Source organism: Sturnira hondurensis, unplaced genomic scaffold (assembly GCF_014824575.4).
Source record: "Sturnira hondurensis isolate 20B ecotype Veracruz unplaced genomic scaffold, ASM1482457v3 Scaffold0018728, whole genome shotgun sequence".
In the NCBI taxonomy this organism is placed as follows: Eukaryota; Metazoa; Chordata; class Mammalia; order Chiroptera; family Phyllostomidae; genus Sturnira; species Sturnira hondurensis.
In genome coordinates, this window is record NW_028091359.1 from 17,753,453 (window position 1) to 17,778,266 (window position 24,814).

Here is a 24,814-nt window from a genome sequence, read left to right on the forward strand (position 1 = left end):
CTTTCATTTAGAATGGAAGGACAGATAAAGTGCTTCTCAGATAAGGTCAAGTTCAAGGAGTTCATTATTACCAAGCCCTTATTATATGAAATGCTAAAGGGACTTATTTAAGAAAAAGAAGATGAAAAATATGAACAGTGAAAGGACAGCAAACTCACAGCTATTAACAACCACACCTAAAACAAAAGCAAACCAAGAGGACAGCTAGATCAGGAGTGGAACCATAGAAATGAAGAACACATGGAGGGTTAGAAACAGGGGAGTGGGAGGGGGAGAAGGGGGGAGAAGGCACAGAAAATAGCATAGATGGTAGGTAGAAAATAGGTAGTGGGGAGGGTGAGAATAGTGGGGGAAATATAGAATCCAAAGAACTTGAGACAGGTGGTTATAAACTAAGGGGGGCAGAATGGTGGGGGAGGGAGGGTGCGGGTGGAAGGGATTGAAGGGGGGAATAGAACAACTGTAATGGTATAATCAATAAAATATATTAAAAAAAAAAAAAGAGGACAGCGAGATCAGGAGTGGAACCATAGAAATGAAGAACACATGGAGGGTTAGCAAGAGGGAAGTAGGAGGAGGAGAAGGGGGAAGAAGGTACAGAGAATAAGTATCATAGACGGTAGGTAGAAAATAGACAGGGGGGAGAGCAGGAATACTATGGGAAATACAGAATCTAAAGAACTTGTGACACATGGACATGAACAAAAGGGGGGAATGGTGGGGGAGGGGTGTGCAGGGTGGAGGGGAGTGAAGGGGGGAATGGGACAACTGTAACGGCATAATCAATAAAATATAATTTAAAAAAAAAAAAAAAAAACCCACCTACAGGGTGGAGGGGAATGAAGGGGGGGGGGAATAGGACAACTGTAATGGCACAATCGATAAAATATATATATTTTAAAAAACACCCGAATGGGGTTCAGAGAGTGTCCACATTGGTGAACACATCAAGGTGCTGTGAGGGTGATAAGCTTAGAGACAGCTTGGAAGCTCTGTGCCCTTCCCTCCTTACCTTGCCCTACATATCTCTTCTATTTATTTGTTCCTGAGCTGTAGTAATCTTTATAATTGAACCTTAGGAAACAGGTTGTGAGTACCCTTGAGGAGTTTGTAGCCAAGCTGGACAGAAATGTGAGTAAACTGGGGACCCAATACTTGAGACAGGTATCTGGCAGTCCTGTGGGACTGAGCCCTTAAACCTGTAGAGTCTGAGGCTAACTTTGGGTACTTAGTGTCCAAACTGAAGTGACACCCATCTGGTGTTCAGACAATGAGAGCTGGGTGGTGTCAGGAGGAAAAAACACCTCTCACTGGCCTTTAGAAGCATGTGCATTTCCTGAAGGAGATGAAGTTTATGATTAAGAAAATAAGTAGCCCTGACTGGTATAGCTCAGTTGATTGGGTGTTGGCCCATAAAGTGAAAGGTCACCAGTTCAATTCCTGGCCAGGGCACATCGCCGGGTTGAGGTCCAGCAGGGGCTTGCGCAAGAGGCAACCAATCAATGTTTCGTTCCTATATTGATGTTTCTCTCCCTCTCTTTCTCCCTCCCTTCCCCTCTCTCTCAGAATAAAAAAAAGAAAAGAAGTAAAATTATTATCATTCTCTGATCTTTAACAATCTGCTACAAATATCAAAGGCATCTTACACTCTAATACAACCATAAACAATGAAGGAAGACTCCCTGGCAATTTCCATTAACAACATTTTCAGAAACATAAAGTATCCTATTTGACCTGTTAAAACTTCTGATAGGAAACTGGAATTCACTAAAAGAAAATGTAACAATGTCTTTCATAGTATTAAAGTTGATGAAAATTTAAATCTACAGTTTCCTAAAGGAGAAAGCCCATGTTCATATATGGACTACCACCATCCTCCAAACTTATATTAGTAAATATTAGGCTTGATTAAAAGTAATTTTCAAGGAAATTTAAACATCATGATTCAAGTGAATTTTTAAAAGGGGCTTCAACATTTATCAGATGGCCTCTGTTTCCTCTTTAAAAAACTGCCTCAGTTGTACAAATATGTTCACTGTTTTTGACAGGGGGGGGTGGGGTGTGTGTTGAGATTGAGCAAAGGTCTTCTTTTCACCCCTAAATATCTTTTTTTTTTAAAACATTTTTTAAAATTTATTTTTAGTGAGGAAGGAAGGGAAGGAGAAAGAGAGGGAGAAAAACATCAATATGTAGTTGCCTTTCCCCTGCTTCCTACTGGGGGCCTGGCCTATAACCCAGGCATGTGCCCTGACTAGGAACCGAACAGACAACCCTTTGGTTTGTAGGCCCGTGTTCAATCTATTGAGCTACACCAGCCAGGGCAAAGGTCTTTTTTTTAATTGGTTTCAGGTGTGCAGCTTAGTAGTTAGATAATCATATTGCTTTACATAGTATTCCCCTTGATATTTCCATAGCATCGTACACAGTTACTATAATATTATTGACTATATTTCTTTTTTTAATTTATATAATTTTTATTTAATTCTTGTTCGAGTACAGGTTTCTGTCTTATATTCCCAACCCTGCCTGCCCCCCCCATGCTCCCCGCCTCCCTCCCCTTCCCCCCCCCACCCTATTGACTATATTTCTGATGTTTTATTTACTTCCCAGTGATGATTCTGAAACTACCCGTTTGTGCTTCTTAGTTCCACCATTTTCTTTACCCCATTGAATGTCCTTGCCTCCTTGGTCAAATTTTTTCTAATTCTCACCCAAGAATATGTTTATTCATTTTGAAGAGGAAGGGAAGGAAATGGGGAGGGAAGGAGGGAGGAAAAGAGAGAAAGAGAAAAAACTGATGTGAGAAACATTGATCAACTGCCTCCTGTACCACTCTGACCGGGGATGAAACCTGCAGCCTTTTGGTGCATGGGACTACACTCCAGCTGAGCAACCTAGCCAGGGTTTCCTTTGTCTAATATTAACTGACCATATAGATTAGGTTTATTTCTGGGCTCTCTAGTGCACTTGTTAATCTATGTGTCTGTTTTTATGCAAGTACCATGCTGTTTTGATTGCTATGGCCTTGTTGTATAGTTTGATATTGAATATTTTGATACCCACAACTTTGTTCTTTCTCAATATTGCTGAGGCTGTTCAGGGTTTTCTGTGGTTCCATATACATTTTTGGATTATTTGCTCTAGTTCTGCAACATACACCATCAGTATTTTGACAGAGATTGTGTTGAATCTATATATTAGTTTGGGTAGTATGAACATCTTAATAATCTTAATTCTTCCTATCCATGAGCATGGTATATGCTTCCATTTATTTGTATTGTCTTCAATTTCTTTGTTTAGTGTCTTACAGTTTTCCAAGTACAGGTTTTTTTACCTTCTTGGTTAAACTTATTTCTAGGTATTTATATTTTTGGTGCAATTATAAATGGGATTGTTTGCTTAGTTTTCCTTTCTGATGGATCAGATTAGTATATAAAAATGCCACCAATTTCTAAATATTAATTTTGTATCCTGCTGCTTTACTGAATTCATTTATCAGTTCTAGCAGTTTTTTGGTGGAGTCCTTAGGGTTCTCTGCATACAGTATCATGCCATCTGCAAATTATCATGCCATCTGCAAATAACAAAAGCTTTACTTCTTCCTTTCCGATTTGGATACCTTTTATTTCTTCCTCTTGCCTAATTGCTATGGCTAGGACTTCCAATAAAATGTTGAATACGAGTTATAAAAAGAAACATCCTAGTCTTGTTCCTGATCATAGGGGAAACACTTTTAGTTTATGCCCACTGAGTAAGATGTTAGCTGTGGGTTTGTCATACATGGTCCTTACTATGTTAATGTATGTTTCCTGTATTACCACTTTGCTGAGAGTTTTTATCATAAATGGGTGCTGCATTTTTATCAAATGCTTTTTCTGTAGCAGTATTATCATGTGATTTTTATCCTTCATGTTGTTTATATGGTGCATCACGTTAATTGATTTGCAGATATTGTACCAACTTTGTATACCAGGAATCAAATATGTTCACTGTTAAAAAAAATTGAAAATGTAAAAGCATAAGAACACACCAAGTATAATATTAAAAGCCATCCATGCCATGGATGGGTGGCTCACTTGGTTGGAGCATCATCCCACACACCGAAATGTTGGAGGTTCAATCCCCAATCCAGGCACATACGTAGTAGGTTTCAGGTTCCATCTCCAGTGGGTGCGTGTCCTGGAGGCAACCGATCGATGTTTCTCACATCGATTCCTCTCTCCCCCACACCGCTTCCTCTCTTTCAAATCAATGAATATATCCTCAAGTGAGGTTTAAAACAACAAGTTTTTAAAAATAGAATTTCAGCAATTAATGTATCAATTCATTACTGAATATATTTAAGCCTTGAACAGTCTCTGTTATCTGTTGAACAGTCGCTGTACATATCCTTAATAAAACACTAGAGCATCTGCAAATACATTTCCAAGACACATTATGTAAATCACCCTTCCTGTGCAGGGGCATGGATCCAGAGGTCAGTTAACAGAATTACCTTTCAGCCTGTTTTTCATGCCTGCTAATTACCATAATATCTCAGGAATAAAACCCAATTTCGATACTCCTTCAACTACTACTCCATGGTTCCGAAGACCCTTTACCTAAAATATATAATATATTTGAATGCTAAAACTGAACAGGACCTTAGAGACGCAACTCTTATTTCTCAGATGAAAAAAGTAGGGCCAAACATGCAGAGAATGGCCAGTTAAATGACAGCAAAACCAGACAGATGGCTCCCCTATCAGGCCAATGTTATTTACTTTGGGGACATCCATTTTACTTGAAAATATCCCTATGTATGATAGTTTGTTAGTAACTTATACTTAGGAGCAGTAATTAATTAATGCTCTAAAAGCAAGATACTAGCATAGGATACATTTAATAACATAAAAAAGTCCTGATGTATGCATGGAGATTTTTGTGCATCTGGACATTATCTTCATGAAGTTGTTTAATAAGGATTAATGGAGAATAAGGTTCAGCTTTTGTAGAAAACAACACAACAACAACAAAACCCAGGGTACCACAGGTGTATTTCCTAGATCTTCTTTCTTAGACCCACCAAAACATGACATGTGGAATTCAAGACTGGACTTTAAGACACAAAGGATAAGGCAGGTCAATCTTTAGCTTGAGCTGTTAAAACAGTGGGCTCTAAAATCAGACTGACTGGATTCTAATCCTGTTCTATCCCTTATATATACCTTAATTTTCTCATCTGTCTCAATTGAGGAAGACAACAACAGTGTCTATAATCAGAGGGCTGTTATGAGGGCTGAATCAAATCATACCTTGAAAAATGCAGGACAGTGACTGACAGAGAATAAGTGCTCAGTAAATATTGGTTATTGTTTCTTTCTGGACAAAAGAAGAAATAACTAACTTATGTAAGGTGGTTTCAAACAAATATAATAATAAACAAATTCCAAACAAAATATTCACCCCCCCCAGTTAAAACTTACCCAATAAACATCAAGATAAATGTGAGTTCTATCACTAGGGTAGCCACATATCTCCACTTTGCACACCCTAGTTAACATCTGCTACAAGTTTAGTCATTACCAGAACCCCCTTTCATTCTCATTATTACCCTGGTTTGTATAATAAATTATAAGGTCACCTTACCTATCATCCACTTCCTGTTCCACTAAAAACAATCTCATTAATTTACTCTCTTCATCTGAAGGTTTTTTCCTACCATTTAACATTTTTGGTGAAAAAAAGTACCATATTTTTCAGAGTATAAGGCGCACTACCAAATTTGGGAGGAAATGGGGTTGCGTCTTATAGTCCGAATGTAGCTTTACATTTACATTGGCGAAATATTATGTTATTTGTTATTAAATATTTTACCACATTTTTTGCTTCAAAATTTTTTCCTATTTTATTCTAAAACCTAGGTGCATTTTATGGTCTGAAAAATATGGTATCTAATTTTTAACTACTCTGTCTCTGAGATGGATCAACTCAAAGTATTCTTGAATTTTACTACCTTTTCTCCCACTCCCCCACTCATATTTGCTGCAAAAGGAGAATGTCTTCTTTATCCTCAATATTTAAAAAATGGTAACAGGTAGAGGCCTCTAAGAGAGGTAGGAAACAATGGACAAAACCTATGTTAATTTTACATGGTAAATACTTTTTGAAATATCTCTCAAGGTAAAAATAAAGACTTTGATTTAAACCTATAAAATAATAAACTAATAAGTTTCTTTTTTTAGCCAACACAACAGAATTTATACTTTAAAATGAATGTTCTCTTTTAAAAATAAAAGCAAAAAAAATGGTCTCTTCAAATAATCATCTTGAGAGGTTCTATAATATCCCACTACTTGAATCATTTTTGGAATATCTGCTTGGATATTTTGTGATTCACAAAAATTTACAGCATGATAGACAAGCCTATTTTCCTTTTCTTTATTTATTTTACTAAAATTACTAATTTTGTAAATGGGGCTCCATGGCTTAGAGCCCTCTTCCCTGTTCTGTATCTCCCTGCCAAACCCCAGAGACAGCAGTTTGAAGTGTCAACTGCCCCCATGGTTACACACCACCCACCGTCCTACAGCTTTGAGAGTGGGCACTGACATTCTTATACCCCTAGATCACGAAATATAAAAGACAAGACATTTTGGATTATTTAGTTTTCATCAGATATGGATACAAATTATTCTTGGCTATTTCCAAAAATAAAATTCACCCTCAAAGGAAGATTTGCTCCCCTTAGAGATATTTAAAAGAACTGAAGGCAATGGCAAAAAGGAGCTCCAAAATACTAAATTAATACTGCATCATTTGCACAAGTACACTAATGTCTACTTTTCTTAGGACCTAGCCAACAGTCTTTCAAATATATAAGCTCTGTTATGTTACAAGAATTAGTGTTACTACCTATAACCTAGAACTCCTTAACTAACTGAAATCTTCCAAATAAATACAGAAAAAACTAAGGCAGAGAGCCAAATAGGCTACTCCTCAACAACATCTGGACCCACAAATTTTCTTATTTTTAAAAACTTTTATTCTCTCCAAGAAAAGATGCCAATCAATTAGTCAAAATGTATCAACCCTGCTAAAACTTTATCATATTTTAATAATTTCAATAAATTTTTCATGAACGGTTTCTCCAAATCTCTTTTAGCTTTAGGATACTTATTATTTAAAATGATCACCTTCTTCCCTGACCAGTGGGGCTCAGTTGGTTGAGTGTGGTCCCTTAAAGGGAAAGGTCTCTGATGCAATTCCCGATTCCCAGTCAGAGCACATGCCTAGGTTATGGGTTCAGTCCCCAGTCCTGGCACACAGAAGTAGTCAATCAATCGATGTTTCTCTCTCACATGGATGTTTCTCCCCCCACTTCCTTCCCCATCTCTAAAAATAAATAAATAAACCCTTTTTTTAAAAAAGATAATCTTCCTTACTGTAACAATAACTTGAGGTTTCAACACAACTTTTCTTACAGGAAATTATAAAAATCTCTAAATCTCTAACTAGGAGAATAAATGTCTCTGTATCTCTTCAGTTATTCATACCTGTCCTATCCTCTCCCTTTACTAGCAAACCGTATTTCCAGGTGTCATGGTAATATCTGTACATCTATAATGATATTAAAATCAAGTTACCATTAGACATAGTTTCATAACCATTGTAAAGTCTTTTTTTAATAAAAACATAAAATAGGATTCAGTAGCTGAATTTAATTAACTTTAAATGGATAAATCATCTAATCATAGATAAATGGTTCTTAAAAGATAGGGAAAGAAAAATAATCACAGATAAGAGAGACTGCTAGATATTTAAAGTCTTAAAAGTATAAGCTAATTATAATTCATATAAATGCCATACCTTAAATTCTCTTGATCATATAGAAGTGATATTTTACCATTCTTACTATTAAGACTTCCTGGAACCAGATAATTATAAACACAGATTCCTAAGAATTCCCAAGATGAGTTAAATTTCATGGGAAAATTGCCAGTATCTGTTACTACTCATGTTCATATTGAGCAAAGAAACACCACCCCGTTACTAATATACTATGTCACTATGAGTCACCTTAAAACAAGATTTTCCTCCTTGTTTAAAAACAAGACAATCCTATACCAAGCAACAAGTGATAAGGTACAAGTTTAGACAACTTTACTTTCAGCAGAACTTGAACAAAAGCATATTATTGCTCTTAGAGTTTTATTGTCTGTCACTATCATTCTTACTTTTAAATTTTGAATTCTCAAGGAAACTTGCAGAGTTGTAGTCCTGTCCACTGTAATCAGAAAAAAGAAATACTTCCTCCAAGAAAAGGGAGGCAACTACGTCTTTCTACACAGCAATTTCTTAAGCTATCATTTATGACTTACACTATATATGTATGATTCATTACATTTGGGCACCATAATCTGACCTAAGCAACCAAAGTCCCAAAGTATGTTAAGCTACAAATGCATGTTATGTAGAGTGTACCCAGATTATTACGTTATTGCATTCGGCATAAGTACTTTTTCTTGTCAGTGGTATATCTTGTTAGACACAGGCGTCAACACCATAAAACAGAGCAACACTGTAAAACTGTTTATGGCTCAGTGTAGTTTCAGGTGAAAATGGTTAACATCCTTTATGAGTGACCCCAAATGAATTTTATCATTAGGACTTCCTGACATCTTGTATTCCATTTAACATCACTTTGTCCTTTGAAAACCTTTATATCATAAATTTGAAAGAAAGCAAAAATTTTTTCATTAAAAAATTTTAAATATTCTGTGTAAATTACATACTTCACAATTTAAACAACAAAAAAGTTAAATTAGTATATTAGTTCAGTGGATCATGTTCATTTTGGCCTGTAATTTTGAGACAGTTACATTTAAAGAGTTTTCCCTTGAGATACAATTAATAATCTATCCTAATTCCTAAAAGAGTGACATTATTCTTTTGGCCACACTCATCTGTTATAAATTTTGACTGGTGTGGCAGAAAAAAAATGATCGTTGGTCTATGTTGTACATCAGGAGCCAAGAGGAGCCCTGGACAATGAGCCCTCAATTTCTTCATCCTCAAACATATGCTGCACTCTTTATAAGTAACACCACCTTCTATTTTTTGAAGGCTAGATTCTATGCTGAGCATCTCACAAATAACAACTCTGGAGTTGCATTCAATATACACTTAATTTACACTAATTTGATATTTTCTCAAAAGGCAATAAATTAATATAAATGAAAATATGTATGTTATAGTGCATATGATTTCACCTACCATTACATGTAACAAATGCACGTAACAAAGTGAGCGTGAGATGGGAGAAACCATGTCCCCTCAGACAGTCTCAGTTACAGAGTTGCATGCCCGAAACCATGCATATTGTTCTTTATAAGTGATTTAAGAGATTTTTTCCCCCCAAAGATAATTTTGACTCTGATTTTTGCCTTATATGCTAACTTTAGAACCACTAAGATGGGATTTCATTGTATTTCATTTGGTCCTTATAAAGACCCTGGGAGGTAGGTTCAATTATTAACTCCATTTTACAGAAGAATTAACATGTGGAGAGATTATGCAACTAGTTTGGCAGAGATAGAATTCCAACTTAGTCCTTTTTTTTCCAGTTTATCTTTATTATTATTTATAGCACCAAGCCCAGGACATTCCTAACAGTGTGGCCTTGTATCTGTCTTCTGCAAAGCCAAGCATTTCTGCAATATCACAAACTAGGTTGCAGACCCCTTCATGCAGGCCTGATTTAAAACTTGCAGAGAGCGCATACTGCCTTTTTCACAAAGTCCCACAGGTCTCTGGTTGCAAGGCTGATTTTGTGATCTGTATTGTCATATGACCCTTTATCTATCATCATGTTTGTTATTTACTATTGGTCCTTATTTAGATTGTTATTATTCATAGCAGCAATGTGCCTACACTATGTAAGTAGTGTTAATAATGTTCCCAAAGAACAAAAGTTCGGCACATGCCAAAATAATAGGGACAGGTACACAGAGGGTTAGATGATTGCTGAGAACTTAAGTTTTTCTGCTCCCAAAGCCTCTGTACTTAACTACTTACTATGCCATACCGCAATATTGTATGTCTATTTTTCAGACAAAGAATGAGAGGCTCAGAAAGATTAAGCAAACGTGTCCAATATTACGCTGCTAGCAAGTCTTTATGCCAGGACTTACATTCAAGTTCTCTAATTTTTTCCTACACTATAAACAGATGTCTCTTTTCTACCAGGTTACCCTGAAAACCTAAAATAACTAACTAATAGAAGTAAGAAAGGAGTAATAGAGTTCTAAAGTGGGGAGAAAATCCTGATATAAATTGCTCACAAAATGCTGGCTCACAAGATAAAGATGGGCCACAGATATGTTCTGTTTAACTCTCTACATACATTTCTTTGAACCTCCATTAGCTGTGATAGACAAAGTGTGACAACAGCTATCCTACACATCGTTCTCCCTTGCTGCCACTCAATGACTAAGATGGAAAGTCATATACTTGCTTTTCTAGGCTCTCTTGTACCTAGAGGCAACCATGTAATCTAGTTCTGGCAAGAGACTTAAAGAGAAGGGTACTTAAAGAGAAGGAATGGGGGACTGGTTTCTGGGAAAACTTTTGCTTTCCTAATTAAAGGTATAGCTACCTACTGGCACCGTACCATTTACCCTTCTTCAATCAAATACGGATGCACTGCCTGCAGGCACAAAAGATATCTTTTATGTGGAGACAAACATAAAAATGGTAATCCAATACACTATTAATGGCAGGACAAAAAGTTATAAAGAACTTGAATCCTTATATAGCACTGTTAAGCTACTGAGTTAGTCCAGGACTATATATCTTTAGATTTCTGCTAGATAAACCAAAAATATTCTTTATAGTTTAACCTTGGTCTTCTGTAACTTTCAATCAAAGTCATTTCCAGCCAATTCAGCTGCCAACATTTAAAAATGAGGAGATTTCACATAACAATCTCCATTACCAGGGTTTCTTGAAATACAAGACTTTCCTGGCAACACTGTCATTTGGTCACAATTGGCAGCCCCTGATGAAAAGAGTTCATAGTCCCAAACATACAACAGGCCCCGTTTGGCCAGTTTCACTAATTTCAGTCACCTGCCTGATTCCACTGCCACATTTAAATGTGTGATGTTCTATATTACCCGTTCAGTGTATGTCTAGCCTAGAAGTCAGATGTCCACTTGAATGCCTAGCATCTTCGAAAACCTCTAACCAATCCCTACTAACAACGTAGTACAAGGTTTTTACAATGGTAAACACTCCTGAATCTTCCCAACAGCTGTGTTATTCTTTATCCCTGAAGTCAAACTCTGGAAACTAACAGTAAAATGCGGAGTTAAAAAGTCAATTTTCGAGTTCTGAAATTCTGTGAAATCCTAGGAAGCAATATTTAAGAATAAACCCCAAGATTTCAATAACAATTAAAGGCCCAAGAAACCTCCTGGATTTCTCACACAGAAGCAGCAAGGAAATATTAAAATTGTTGTATTCTCAACCTGCCCAGATAAGAAATTGAGATTGTGATTCAGGAGTCTCAGCAAGGTAAGCTTGCACCACTACTGCACATTACCGGTAAAAGGTTTAGGGTTCTGATATACAAAGCTATTAAGCCATAATTTCACAAAAACTTCAGATGTCACAAGTAAGGGATGATATTGTGGGACATTTTAAGAAGGTTGTCATTTAGTATAGCTAAATAATACTGACTCTCATTAGAAGCATTTTTAAGAAATGACACATATCTCAACTGCCAAAAGACTATTTCTTGTCAATCCTTTGATAAATAATAAAAATGGACTAAATTATTTAAAATATCACTTATTTGTGCCCACTGAGCATTAAATTCAGACTCATATGCTCAGTACAAAAGTCCACTGCATCTTTACCTAAAAAGAACTTTAATAGCTTTAACGGCACCTGTAGATAACCACAAACTACAGTTTTCACTATCTTCAAATGTACTTCACACATTACTATGTTACCATTCAAAGATGGTTATGCCCATTTCTACACAGGGTATAAAACTACTCATAAAGTAATGCATCATCTGAGAGAAATACATATTTGACACAATTCAGTAAAGACTCAAATACATCACTATGCTTTAGAAGCCAACTACAATAATCTTTTTAAATTAAGTATTTATATGAGATACTGTGCCAGAGCAAAGAAATTAAATCCACTAAACATTAGTAATCATTAGCAGTTACTGGATACTCACTATGCTATAGTGCTAGAACTATGTTAAGCATTCATTTAGTTATTTTATGAAAGCTAACAAAAATCCCATAAAATAAGGAAACTGAAGCTTAGAAAAGTGATTTGTCCAAAGTTTACATTGTAAGTGGGAGAGATAAGATTTTTAACTCCAAGATCTGGTTCTAGAACCTAAGGCCAATTTAACCACTATGCTATGATGAGCCTATTTTCTTGAGAACAACAGCTCACAAGATAAAATCATTATTAAATTATCCAGAAAGGGAAACTATCCTTTTGGGTCTGGATTTGGCAGGGAAGTATAATGAGGGCCAGTGTAGAAAATATAGTTTCTTCAGAAGAAAATAAGGCTTTTAGCAGGATTTTAAAAAACTCACTGTCACCTTGCTTGCTGCTCTTAAAGAAATGCTACTTTCAACTTCCAAAATGCTATTTTGGAAAGTCAGTAATAAATGAAGTTAAGTAGACAAAAAGCAAAATGACAAAAGAGAACTTCCTAGTTTTAGGAACAGGTTAAGAAATAACTACATGATAAGGCATTTTCTCAACTACTGACCCATATATTTTCAAATACATTTTTGTGCATTCAAATTTTTCCAAAGACAGATGTCCATTTCCATAATTTTTCCCTTCATTACTGAATTTAGAACTATATATGATCTCATTCTATACTGTAAGATTTCACTTTGGAGTCCATACAACTATTGCAGAAAAGTTTTTTTCTAATGAAAGAAACACTATTATAGTTATTTCAGAAATGTGAGCCACAAATAGAATATGGAATAAAAAAGTACAAAATCACATGAGAAATTTTAGTATATCAGCAAATGAAGAAAGAATAAAACACAGAACCTCAATCATCCAATTTTCTAAATCACATGTTCAGATAAGGCAACTGGTTTTAAAAAGAGAAGACTGTACTAGCAGCTTAAATGATATAAAGTCTTGTGTACAGTAGATACTTAATAAATGTTTGCAAATGAATACAACCCAATAAAGTGAAAAAATCTATGAAAAAGTTAGTAAAAGCCCTGGACCTGTTAAAACACAGTCTTCCTCTAAGTGCCTTGACTCACCTCAAAGGACAGATGGAAACAAACCAAACATTAATTTTGTGACGAACATCCCATTTCCATCTTTCAGCAGACAGGCATTTTGAACAATCTCATGCAACAATGAGGTCCAAATCATCCTTGTACCTTTAAAGTTTTTCATTTTGCACCACAACTATAGTCTTCTGCAAGGCAATTATAAGAATGTAAGATGACTTTTTAACATTGGTTTAATACAATTCTCTTAAACTTTTTAATCTTATAGATTAAAATCCTACACAATGGTGCTTAAGTGGAAATTTCCTAAGAATATTTTCTTCCTACTAAAACCCCTATTTATCAAGATTCCATATCTTGCAAGAATGTTTTGTAGGCAAGTGGAGAAGTTCCTGGATTTTTCAGCCACACCTTGCCAAATGAGAATTCCTTAACAGTCTACAGTTCCTTTGAAGTTTACCTGAAAACCACAGAATTAACATTAAAATGCTCAGAGTTGAGAAGGTTGCAGCTTGTTGGGGGGGGGGGGCAGGGGCCTAAAAAAAACCCCAAAATTTATTTATAAAAAACTGTGCATTTATTCTTACATGTTAAACTCCAGTCACCTTCAAAGTACTCTCCATTTGGTGTAATACGCCTATCAAAACGTTTTTTCCATTGCTCAAAACACTTTTGAATTAACCAATTTTGATGCCTTTTAGTACTTCTTTCATTTTTTGTTTCACCTCTTCCACGCAGGCAAAACATTTCCATTTGAGGACTTTTTTTCATCCAGGGAAACAAACAAAAAAAATTGCTCAGGAAGAGATCCGGTATATAGGGAAGGTGGGACACGGAAGCCATGCCATTTTTGGTCAAAAACTGCTGAACTTTCAGGGCCGTGTGGGCAGGTGTGCTGGTAAATCATCCATCATGAAATGGGCAAAAGTGCTGAAAGAATCTTGAAAAAAAAATTTCACTAAAACCGAAACAGCCTCTCACAACAGTGCCAGCTGGTACACTGATACAGATGTGTTTCTCGAACACTCACCTAGTGGGGGAAGCTGTATGTACTATAAGTACATACAGAAGATAATTATCTTCTGGCCCACCCTCCAGAAGATAATTCCAGGTATTTTGGGGGTCCCCTCTGGTATAAGACAGAACTAGAAGATGAATCAAAATACTGGACTCAGAAAAAAAAAGACATATAAGGTGCTCTATAGAAATGCACTAAGAAACAAACTAGAAAAAAATTTTTAAAAATATTGGACTCGGAAAGTTTAGTATAATTTTTTTCACTACTCTTTCAAGGAAAAAAATTAAATAGGTTGTCTCTCTTTTCTGACAGCGTTCAATGGTAAAAACTGTAATCCAAATGCAACCAAAGTCTAAACCAAAGACCTCTTGTTATGCAAGTTCATTCAGTTGCTTTGGAAATGCAACTTCTCAAAGCTGCATTCAGTTTCAACTGCCAACTGCCAACTGCCTGGTATAGCTGGATTACACAAATCATTCTTCTCACCTATTGTTTTCTTGTACAAAGATATATTTAAACCCATGAACACACTCAGTGTCCTCAGATTCTCTGTATTTTAAAAAAATCTGTCAATTTCTATTCTATTTTGCCACATGATTTATATAGTCTTGATCATTAAAAATGCCGACATATTCAGGCTGATTGGCCTATACAAACTAAGGTGACCACCTGCAATGATCTGTCCTACCATATAGCAAAACATCCGATAAGTTAATACGGTACTAAGCATGGCCTAGTACACTGATGAGCTCTCAAGAGGAGATTTTTCAAGACTATTGTTGCATTAATCATTCTGCATGATGCTCTAGGTCATTACAAAATCATACATGACAATACTTTGCCATGGAGATTAGCAACAAGAGCAGAAATTCTCCAATTAAAAAAAAAAGCTATTGAGTAAAAAAAAATTTAATGAAAAAAGAGAAACTCCTGAAATAGGCTATTCATTTGAATTATATTGTCACAAAGCAAATATCTTCCCCACCAAATTTGTATTATAATGAAAAATTACTTAATAACCAAATAGCAACCTTAAATCACCATCATTATAAAAATGACTAATACTTCATGAGTGCATGCTTATTTAGTGCCAGGCATTATCTCACTTAATGTTTACTTCTGTAGAAGAAGTACTATTTATCACCTCTATTTTACAGATGGGCAAACTGAAACTAGAGTAATTAACTGTGTTGTCTGAGTCTAGCAAATTGTAAAACCAGGATTCAGAATCAGGCAGTTTCAAAACCACCACTGTGCTAGATTGCTTCATGTTGCTTTAGTATTTTTGAAGGCCTAAGAAGAAAGAAATGAAAATACTTTTGGGGTTCCCCACTCCCATGTGGACTATATCAGATCCATTGGCAGATACTATTTTTATTCGAAACCACAATTACTTTCTCAAACTCCAAAGAATCAATGAGCTCCCTTAATATATTAAGATAATACGAGAAGCTAACTTGTGGTTTATTTTAATTCTTATCTGAGACATGCTAAATATTGCAATTGTGAAGAAAAGCCTCTCCAAAATTGTTACTTCTATAAAAACTGTCTGAAGCAACAAGTAAAGAATCACTGCTCCAATGAGCGGAGTTGTGCAGAGACGTCTTCCCTTAAGCTTCTATAAACATAATTTCAGCCCTGACTGGTGTGGCTCAGTGGATTGAGCACTGGACTGCGAAACAAAGGCTTTGAGGGTTTGATACCCAGTCAGGGCACATGCCAGGATAGTGGGCCAGGTCCCCAATAGGGGACGTGCAAGAAGCAACCACACATTGATGTTTTTCTCCCTCCCTTTCTCCTTCCCTTCCCCTCTCTAAAAATAAATAAAATCTTTTAAAAATTTAATTTAAAAAAACCATAACTTTATATATTCTGCTGTGTCTAAATCAGGAAAAAAGAGGTTGTTGGTTTTTTGTTTGTTTTCTTTAAGCAGGGAAAGGTAAGGGGTGGGAGAGGTGAGGGGCAAGATAATACTTAAAAATGCACACTTTCCAAAAATAGAAGCTTCATACCTTAGACAACACTCTCTCTTACAATAATCAAGATGTAGATAAAACTGGCTTCTGATTATAAGTAAAAATGAAAGGAATCAATATTTAGAAGTAAATAACATATTTTTCATTTTCTTAGCTGCAAAGACCTTTTGCTCCTCCATCTTTTCCAATCAGTCTGTTCCACATTCCCTGTCCATTATTCCCTATTGTACTCACCATACTAGGTTTTTTAATTTTACATCCTTAGTTTATAGCTGCTCCCCCATGCCCCGACTTCTAAGGTAAGGATAACACCTTATATCATTCCACAGTGCTTGAGAAGGTTCACAACAAGCTTCTGCTGAACTGAGTTTATCAAGTATGAAGGCATAAGCCACAAAATGATTCAAATTGCAGTGATTTCAAACTAAAGCAGGACAAACATGAAGCAAAATGGTTTAAAAAATGGAAGTGACTCAAACAGCACCTAGACACAGAGAATAATTCTAACACCTGGAAAGTAATTTAGTCTCTGAGTGTGACAATCAAAATTTAAATAAATCCCAGCTCTGCCACTCCTACATGAAGGGATCTAGATACCTCTCTGAAAATCCGTTTCTTCATCTGTAAAATGGGAACAGTAATACTATTCCTTCAAATGATTGCGATGCCTGTTTAGTGCCAAACCTAGTGACTATAGCACAGCAAACACGTGAAACATGGTAGCTATTAGGACAGTTATATGTGCCCATAATCACGAATTTTAACAAATTAACTTTAAAGGAAAGCCAAAAGAACCCATATACTGCATGCATTAAAGATAAAAATAAGTGCCTAGATGTTACAATTCAGAAGAAATTATTTTTAGTTTTCCTACCTCCTTTTCTTCACTTTACATGGCATCAGCACAGTACTGTTTGTGGTTCCCAGCATACATCAGTGTTTAGCCCTGTGCCTTCGTTCACACTTAAGAATGTTTCCCTCTCTCCTGCTACTGACCCCTAACCTTCTGTTTGCAGACCAACTACCACTCAATCTTTAAGGCTCAACCTAAAAGTCCTTGTTGGCCTTCTTTCTCTTCCTCAAAGCTTATATAATTTGTGATTACTACAATGTATTCTAACTACTTATTTAATACCAATCTTTCCACTTACATGCTAAACTTCCTGAAGCAATGGACTAATTGGCTGCTTGATCCCCAATCCTGGCATGAAAGAGTAAATTAGGGGCGTCCAACTCATTTTTGCCAGGGTCACATCAGCCTCAAAGTTGCCTTCTAAGGGTCAAAATAATTTTAGGACTGTATAAATGTAACTACTCCTTAACTGTTAAAGAGGTGAAATTACATTCGGCCCTTTGAAGGCAACTATGAGGCTGATGTGGCTCCAGCGAAAATAAGCTGGACACCTCTGGAGTAAATAAATAGATATCTTCAGAATCAAGTACAGCACAGGATAGAAAAAGGCACTAAATTATTATTTTTAATTGAATCATACAGCTCCATAATCTAGGCTGGAACACAGTACATGACTTCTCTCCATTTATTCCTAAGTATATTCTCTCCTACTCAACAAGTGAAATATTTCCCACCTCTCAGGAAATCTAGGAAACCATGGGACCTTTCATTACATTTCAGGGCCCAAATCACTTCACCAGACATCTCTTGACAAATAGGAAAATAAGGAGCACTGTGAACAGCATCTGTGTTGCTCACCTGGGCAAGAAAATGCAGGGCAGTTTGTTAAAGTATCTGAAAAGGACTCAGTGCTGAGAGCCAGAGGAAGAGAACGGATGATATTAGCTGCACAAAATAGTACTCACTAAATATTTGCTGATTAACAAGATTCCTTAGGTCTCTCCCATGTGTACCCTGCCTCTGGCATATTTCAAATTAGGCAAAGAATCTTACTAATACTCACATCCTTTTGTTTTGTCATTTTTTAGTTTCCCTACTTCACCTAGGTTTTTTTGAATGAATGAACAAATAAATGAAAAACATAAACATGTGAATGCCTACAACGGACCAGGTACTGTGTAGCCAACCTGAGAGCAAGCATTTAATGGAAAAACAGTAAAGCCCTAAGCTGCTGGAACCAGGAATAATATTTAATGGTGCTAGATAGTACGGGCTCTTCACAGTGCCTTTCTCTAGACTGGGGATAATCTAGATCTGTTCCCACTCACTTAAAGCCAAGTGGAAAGGATGAGATACCCAAAGATAGCTTCTGAGTACTAAAGGCCTGCTCTTCCTCTGGATTTCCCAGGCACTTGAGTCAAACTTTAAAATCTAAGCTAGTTTAAGTTTGTTTTCTGTCCATGCAATTTAACGAATACTAAGTAATACCTGCTAAACTAACAAAACTCCTGTGAGAATAGCAATGGCTCCAATTTAGTATTTCCCAGAGGTGGAATTATACACCATTAGACAAAAGGAGTGACTATTTCATAAAATGAACTGGGACAAGTTGTTAACTATTTGGAACAAAATTAATTTAATATTTACCTCATACCATGTAGTAAAATTAATTTCAGATGATTAAAGTTAAAACTAAAAATAAACTATAAGATAACTTCAGAAAATATAAGTGAGTATTTCTCTACTCTATTGATGGAAACTTAAACTAAGTAGAAAAACAGTATGAAAAACAAACACAGAAAAAGACTTTGGAGTGATGGAATTAAAAAATTTTAAATATCTGTATTTCAAAATAAAGAAAACAAACAAAAAAATGGCAAATTAATTATGACCCAAAAATGTGCAACATAACAGTAAGAGGTAAATATTTGTAGCATATAAAGAATATTTACATATCAATATGGCAAAAATGACTATCCACAGAGAAGCTGAGCAAATCAGTGACTTACAAAATGGGGAATATAAAATATATATGATAAATACAGGGTCTAGGATAAATAACACCCCCTTTTTACTACAAAATCTCTTATTACAAAATCATAAGCATGTATTGTAATTCTGTAACATAACAATATCACACTCAAACACACCATATGACATTTTAGGTAAGTTGTTCAAATTAAAACTATAAATTACTAACACCAATATTATTACCCTACCAACCATATTCAAGTAGGCCTTCCTTCTGCTGGACCCTGTATTTGGAAAAATGTTTAACCTCTATTTTTTAAATGTAAATTAAAAGAGCAATAAAATACTAGTGGTTAAGAGAAAAGGTTCTGAGATCAGATACCAGGCCTATAATCTTGGGCAATTCATTTTGCTTCTCTGAGCCTCAATTTTCTTTGTGAAATACAGAAAATAATAATACCTACAGGAGTGATATAAAAATTAAATAACATAATGCATGTAAGGTACTCAGCTCAGTGTCTGGTACACTGTATTCAATAAACAATAGCTCTTATGATAAAGAAAATGAATGATGATGACAATACTCAAGGCTGATGAGGATACAGTGAAGCAGACATTTTTATACATAACTTGTCAACAAAGATTGATTCGATTTTTCTGGAGGACAATTTAGCAATATGGATGAAAAGCTGTAAAGGTGGTCACATTCTTTGGGCTTCTGGAAACAGAACAATCCTTAAAAACAATGGAAAATATTGCTAAATATGACTATATCAATCCACTATCCATTGATCCATGCATCCAACATTTTTAGCTGACACAAAAATATGCATGAGTAGACCTAGTCCTGGGCTTAAAGTTTAGTTGGAGAGATAAGAATTCTGTGTAAACTAAGAGATAATAGGCTTTGAATAAGGGTATCACCTAAAAATGGCCCTGGCTGGTGTAGCTCAGTGGATTGAGCACGAGCCTGTAAACCAGAGGATTGTGGCCTGGGTTGCAGGCCAGTTCCCAGTAGGGGACACATGAGAAGCAACCATATATTGATATTTCTCTCCCTCTCTCCTTTCCTTCCCCTCTAAAGATAAATAAATAAAATCTTTTTTAAAAAGGGTATCACTTAAAAATGATTTGCTCAGACTTGGATAATTCTGTTCTAGGTAGTCAAGGTTACAATATACATGAACTCCAAAGGGAGTGTGAGTCCTTGATTATATGTCAAGTCTTGCTTCCTTTACTATACTGGCAGTCAAGTTCTCAAGATCAGAAGTTCATATGCTGTTTCTCTTATCACACCATAGAAACAGATGTGACCAGGAGACAAGAAACTTAGTCCTAGTTCAGGTTCTTACACTAAAGAGTTTTATAACCTTCTGCAAGTCCTTTAACCTTGGTAACCTGTCTTGCATAACTTATTAGACTACTCTAGAAAGCTCTAGATCATAACAAACACATTCTGAGAAATACAAAGCACTACAGAAAACTAAGGAATTTTTTTAGTAGTTCACTGTGTCTATATGTCCCTAAATCAACATAGGTATTTATTCTGAAAATTCATACAAGAAAGAATGAGATAATTCTTAAATTGCCAGTTAGATAGCAAACCTCTATTATCTAGGAATAACAATATATTCCTAGAGCTGGCATCTCTGACTCCTCCTCCCTTATACACAATCAGTCCCTGGGTCCTTTGTGTCTTCTCCACAATCTCTCACATCTGCCCCTTTCTTTCATTATCACTTCACATTCCCAGTTCAAGCCTTTATTATCTTTCACACCTGGGGTACTGCAACAGCCTCTAACAGGTTTCACTTGTGGCCTCTCCCCCTCTTAAATCCTTCTGGCCCACAGCTATGAGATTAATTTTCTTAAAACACCACAGTGATCATATCTACTCAAAAACCTCTGAGGAATTTGCATTACCTTCTCTATCAGGTTCAAACTCCTAAACTCAGCAGTCTCTGTGCAGCTCTAGCTGCCTCCTCACCTTTATCTCTTATTCCTCTTTCCAAACAAATCCTTCCTCAGACTGGTTTATTTAAGACCTTCAGATATGCCTCGCATTTCTCTGCCTCTAAGTCTCCTTGGTGTATACAGCTTCTCTCCACCTAGAATAGTCTCTACTTCCCAACTTCCCTATCAACCTATAGAAATTCAGCCCATCCTTCAAAGCTAGTTTGAACTAGCCTTGAGAACCACCTACTTTGTATACTTCTTTGTTTTACCACAAAGAAAAAAGATGGCAGATTCTACAGTTAGACACATCTAGGTTTCAATTACAGCTTTAATAGCTCTTTGCCTCAGTTTCTTCCATCTGTAAGATGGATATAATTGCAATTTCCCTTGGGCATACTGTGAGGAATAAATGAGTCAATCCACATAAAGCATTTAGCATGATGCCTGGCATAGAGAAAAACCCAAGAGATTCAGAGATTCATATTACTTTTGCCATTAATGAATATATCTTAATCTGAATTCAGACAATACTTATGGCTATTACAAACTGAATGTCCATGTGCATACAATATCATTCTCCTCACTCTCCTCTTCTACCCTCTCTCCTCATGGTTTTTCTTCCTCCCATCCCCTCCTCCTTTCTCCCAAGATTACATGATCCTCATAGAGTATATTTCTTATACATCTTAGCATCTATAATAGTCTATCATACCCAGTAGATGATCAATAGATTTGTTTAATCCCGAATGAAATACAGAAAAACTGACAGTATTAAAATGTTGTAATTCCTATAGTGAAAAGTATAATAAAGTGCTTAATATAATAAACAACTAGATTTCCAGCCTCACAAAATTAAATCTCTCCTTTCATGGTTCTTTACATTCTTCTTGCTCCTTCTTTTAAAACAAATAACTCAACCTATTCATGCAGCAAAAGATGCGACAGTAAATATATGGAAGTCAGACAGCATCCCAGAACACAGGTTGGATGGAACACAAGGACCAGGAGACAACTCAACTGAACTAGCTCCAGATGAAGTATAACAGGAAGACAATTTAAAGGAAAAGGTAACTGGCTCATCAGTTACATTAGCAATGTTGATTGTTTCACACACACACACAAACCAGTCCCAGCATTCCTTTGCACCCTGGGTCACATAATAAACAACGTAAATAACCAGGCTAGTATAGCAAGTAGATATAGAAATATCATTCAGCTCAACAACTGAGCTTACCTCATGACCAACTTAATTACTTATGTCATAAGTGACTATTAACATACCTCAAGACTCTAAAATAACTAGCCAAGTTTGGCTAGTTAAATCACATCAAGTAGATATGGTCTTACTGTATACTAACCATTCACCTCAAGGAAACTAGTATGATAACTCAATATACACACGTATTATTATAGCATAAATGTTTTCAACAATGCCCAATGAAAATTATGTCACTATAATATGGTTTCTAGTTTATTTGCATGACTCCACTAACCTTCAGTTGTTTTTCAAACAAAATCAATCCTGGTAATCCTATGCTTAAAGAATTCACTAGTGAATTAAGATAGTCTGATGGTATGATGGTATGACTTTCCAAAAACTGGCATAAAGTACCACATAAGAATAAAGTGTTGTATATTAAATTTTTATCTCCATGATACTTGTCTTCAGAGTACCTTAAAATGTTTTCCAGCTTTGAAGGGTGATTATTCTCAAATTACAGATTCTTTAAGAGTTGGAAAAAAACCTTAGAAGTCCCCCATTACAGGAATACTGTCTATCACCTCATAGGCAAAAGGCCTCCAGCCTCAGCTTGAATGCTTTCAGCAAATGGGCAAGGCAGTTTACTCCATTGTTATAAAATTCTTCCTTACAATCATTGAAAATTTGCCTTCCTGAACTTCTACCCAAGGATCCTAGTTCTGCACTCTGGAACAACATAAGGTAAATTAACCTCTGAAGTATAATCACTTCTCAAATGTATTTGTCAATTTGGTCACATAAAATGAAAAAGAAAGCTCAGAAAAACAAAAAAGAAACCACCCACCACTGTACACAACAAAATTTTGAAATTCAGGAAACTATGTTGAAATTACAAGCCAGATAACGTAAATATTAAAAGCAACCCGATTTTTTACAGTGGATGGTGGCACAGTGTTTATTGAATATCTTTTTGCAACGTGAAACTACTAAATCCACCAACACAATCTTAAAAACTATAACTCTAAAGTTCAAGATGTTTTTTCCAATTGGCCCATATTTTCATTTAATCTATTTTCCCTTAAAACATCTGGATGTTCTTTGGTCTAGCTGGTGCGATATTTTATTTTGAAAAATAATTACTTTGAAAAATAAAGCCTAAAAGAATAAAGTGTACAGGAGTGAGGGTAGGGTGAGGAAAGAAGGGCCCAGGAGGAAAAGACCGGTTACTGGGTATTTTCCTGCTGGCAGCATGCTTCACTGGCATAGGCATCTGAACTAACGAGCCATACAAACACTACCCAAGAACAAGAACGATCATGAGCAATGAGTAAAGCATCGGTGTCTGTAAGATGTGAATTGGCACTGGTCATCATGTAGCACCAGATGCTTTGGGATGTGGTAGAGGAACGGTAAGAGGTCCAAGAAGCAGAGACCACGGCCACCCTTTGGGGGAGGGGAGGAGGGAAGAAACCGAGGAGTAACTCCTGTTCAGCAGTCCAATGAAGCACGAACAGTACGGAGCACAAGGAAGACTGCAAGTGACTGGAGAAAGGCAGAGAGAGAGCCTGAAGAAGGGTGTGCAGTGTGCGAGTACAGAACGGGTCCGTGAAATGGGTGTGGGTAAAGGGACGTGAGTGGGTGTTAGGGGCAACGCAGGAGTCCTTTGGTCCTCTCCCTGCAGCAGAGCAACAGAGAGAAAAGGAAGGGGGAGGGTGAAAAGCAGAATGACTCATTCCCGAAAGGAAGTGCTCAAGCCATAGGAAAGCATGCCACAGGGGTTCAGGCGAGGACTGTGAGAGCTGGGTGCCCAGCGTGATGGGAGCAAAAACCCAACGTCCTGTAGTTCCTGCAGCTCGTCTTTAAGATGGGGCGTGTGGGGGGTTCGCGGCAGCAGAGTGCCAAGGCCTGGGAAGCGGCGCGGCGCGTGCGCAGTGGCGCTCGGCGGGACCCGCTGAGGCAAAGCGGAGCCGCAGTGACAGAAGCGAGCTGAGCGGCCGCCGGGAGGGACTCACCGAGGCGCAGGGGCTGGAGGTGGTGCTGGGGGTAGGCGATCGCTGGACCGTGACCAAAGCCATCTAGGCGCTGCTGGGTTGTTCCGGGCAGGGCATTCTCGTCCTGAGTGTGGGGGACGGGAGGGTGACGGAGCCGGAATGGGGAAGGGAAAGCGGGGTAGGGGTGAGAGGAACGGGGAGGATGAGGAGGCGGCCGCGGGAACGGGTGCAGGCTCCGCACCCACCACCGGACTCTCGCAGACTGACGTACTGAACGGGCGGCTGGCGGGCGGACTGACGGGCGGTTCGGCAGCTGCGGGGCACAATGAGCGTTCCCAGTGCGCAGGCGCCACCTGTCAGCAACCGCCTCTCCCCTCGGCGCGCGCCTCTGCCTCGCGGTAACCCCTGAGTTGCCGGAAGCCGGCCGGGAGTGTGCGCCTCTGGCCACCGCCCCCTCCCGGGTTTCTTCCTTCTCTCAGGCTTCGCTCCGTTTCCCTGCGTGCGGCTGTGGAGTGGGAAGGGATGGGATGACGGGCCCCGGGCTGGGGCCGCTGGAGTCCCAGCTCTT

General features: G+C 37.2%; 1 protein-coding gene across 2 annotated transcripts in view; it reads right to left on the minus strand.

Annotated features, from left to right (window-relative positions):
• SSH2 (slingshot protein phosphatase 2) overlaps positions 1 to 24,558 on the minus strand; it is a 257,566-nt gene extending 233,008 nt beyond the window's left edge. For both annotated transcript variants that reach the window (XM_037070274.1, XM_037070272.1), the window contains exon 1: positions 24,268 to 24,558. In XM_037070274.1, the coding sequence (XP_036926169.1) occupies positions 24,268 to 24,330 (63 nt within the window). In that variant the 5' untranslated portion in view covers positions 24,331 to 24,558. The remainder of the gene's footprint in view (positions 1 to 24,267) is intronic.
• Between the last annotated feature and the right edge of the window lie 256 nt (positions 24,559 to 24,814).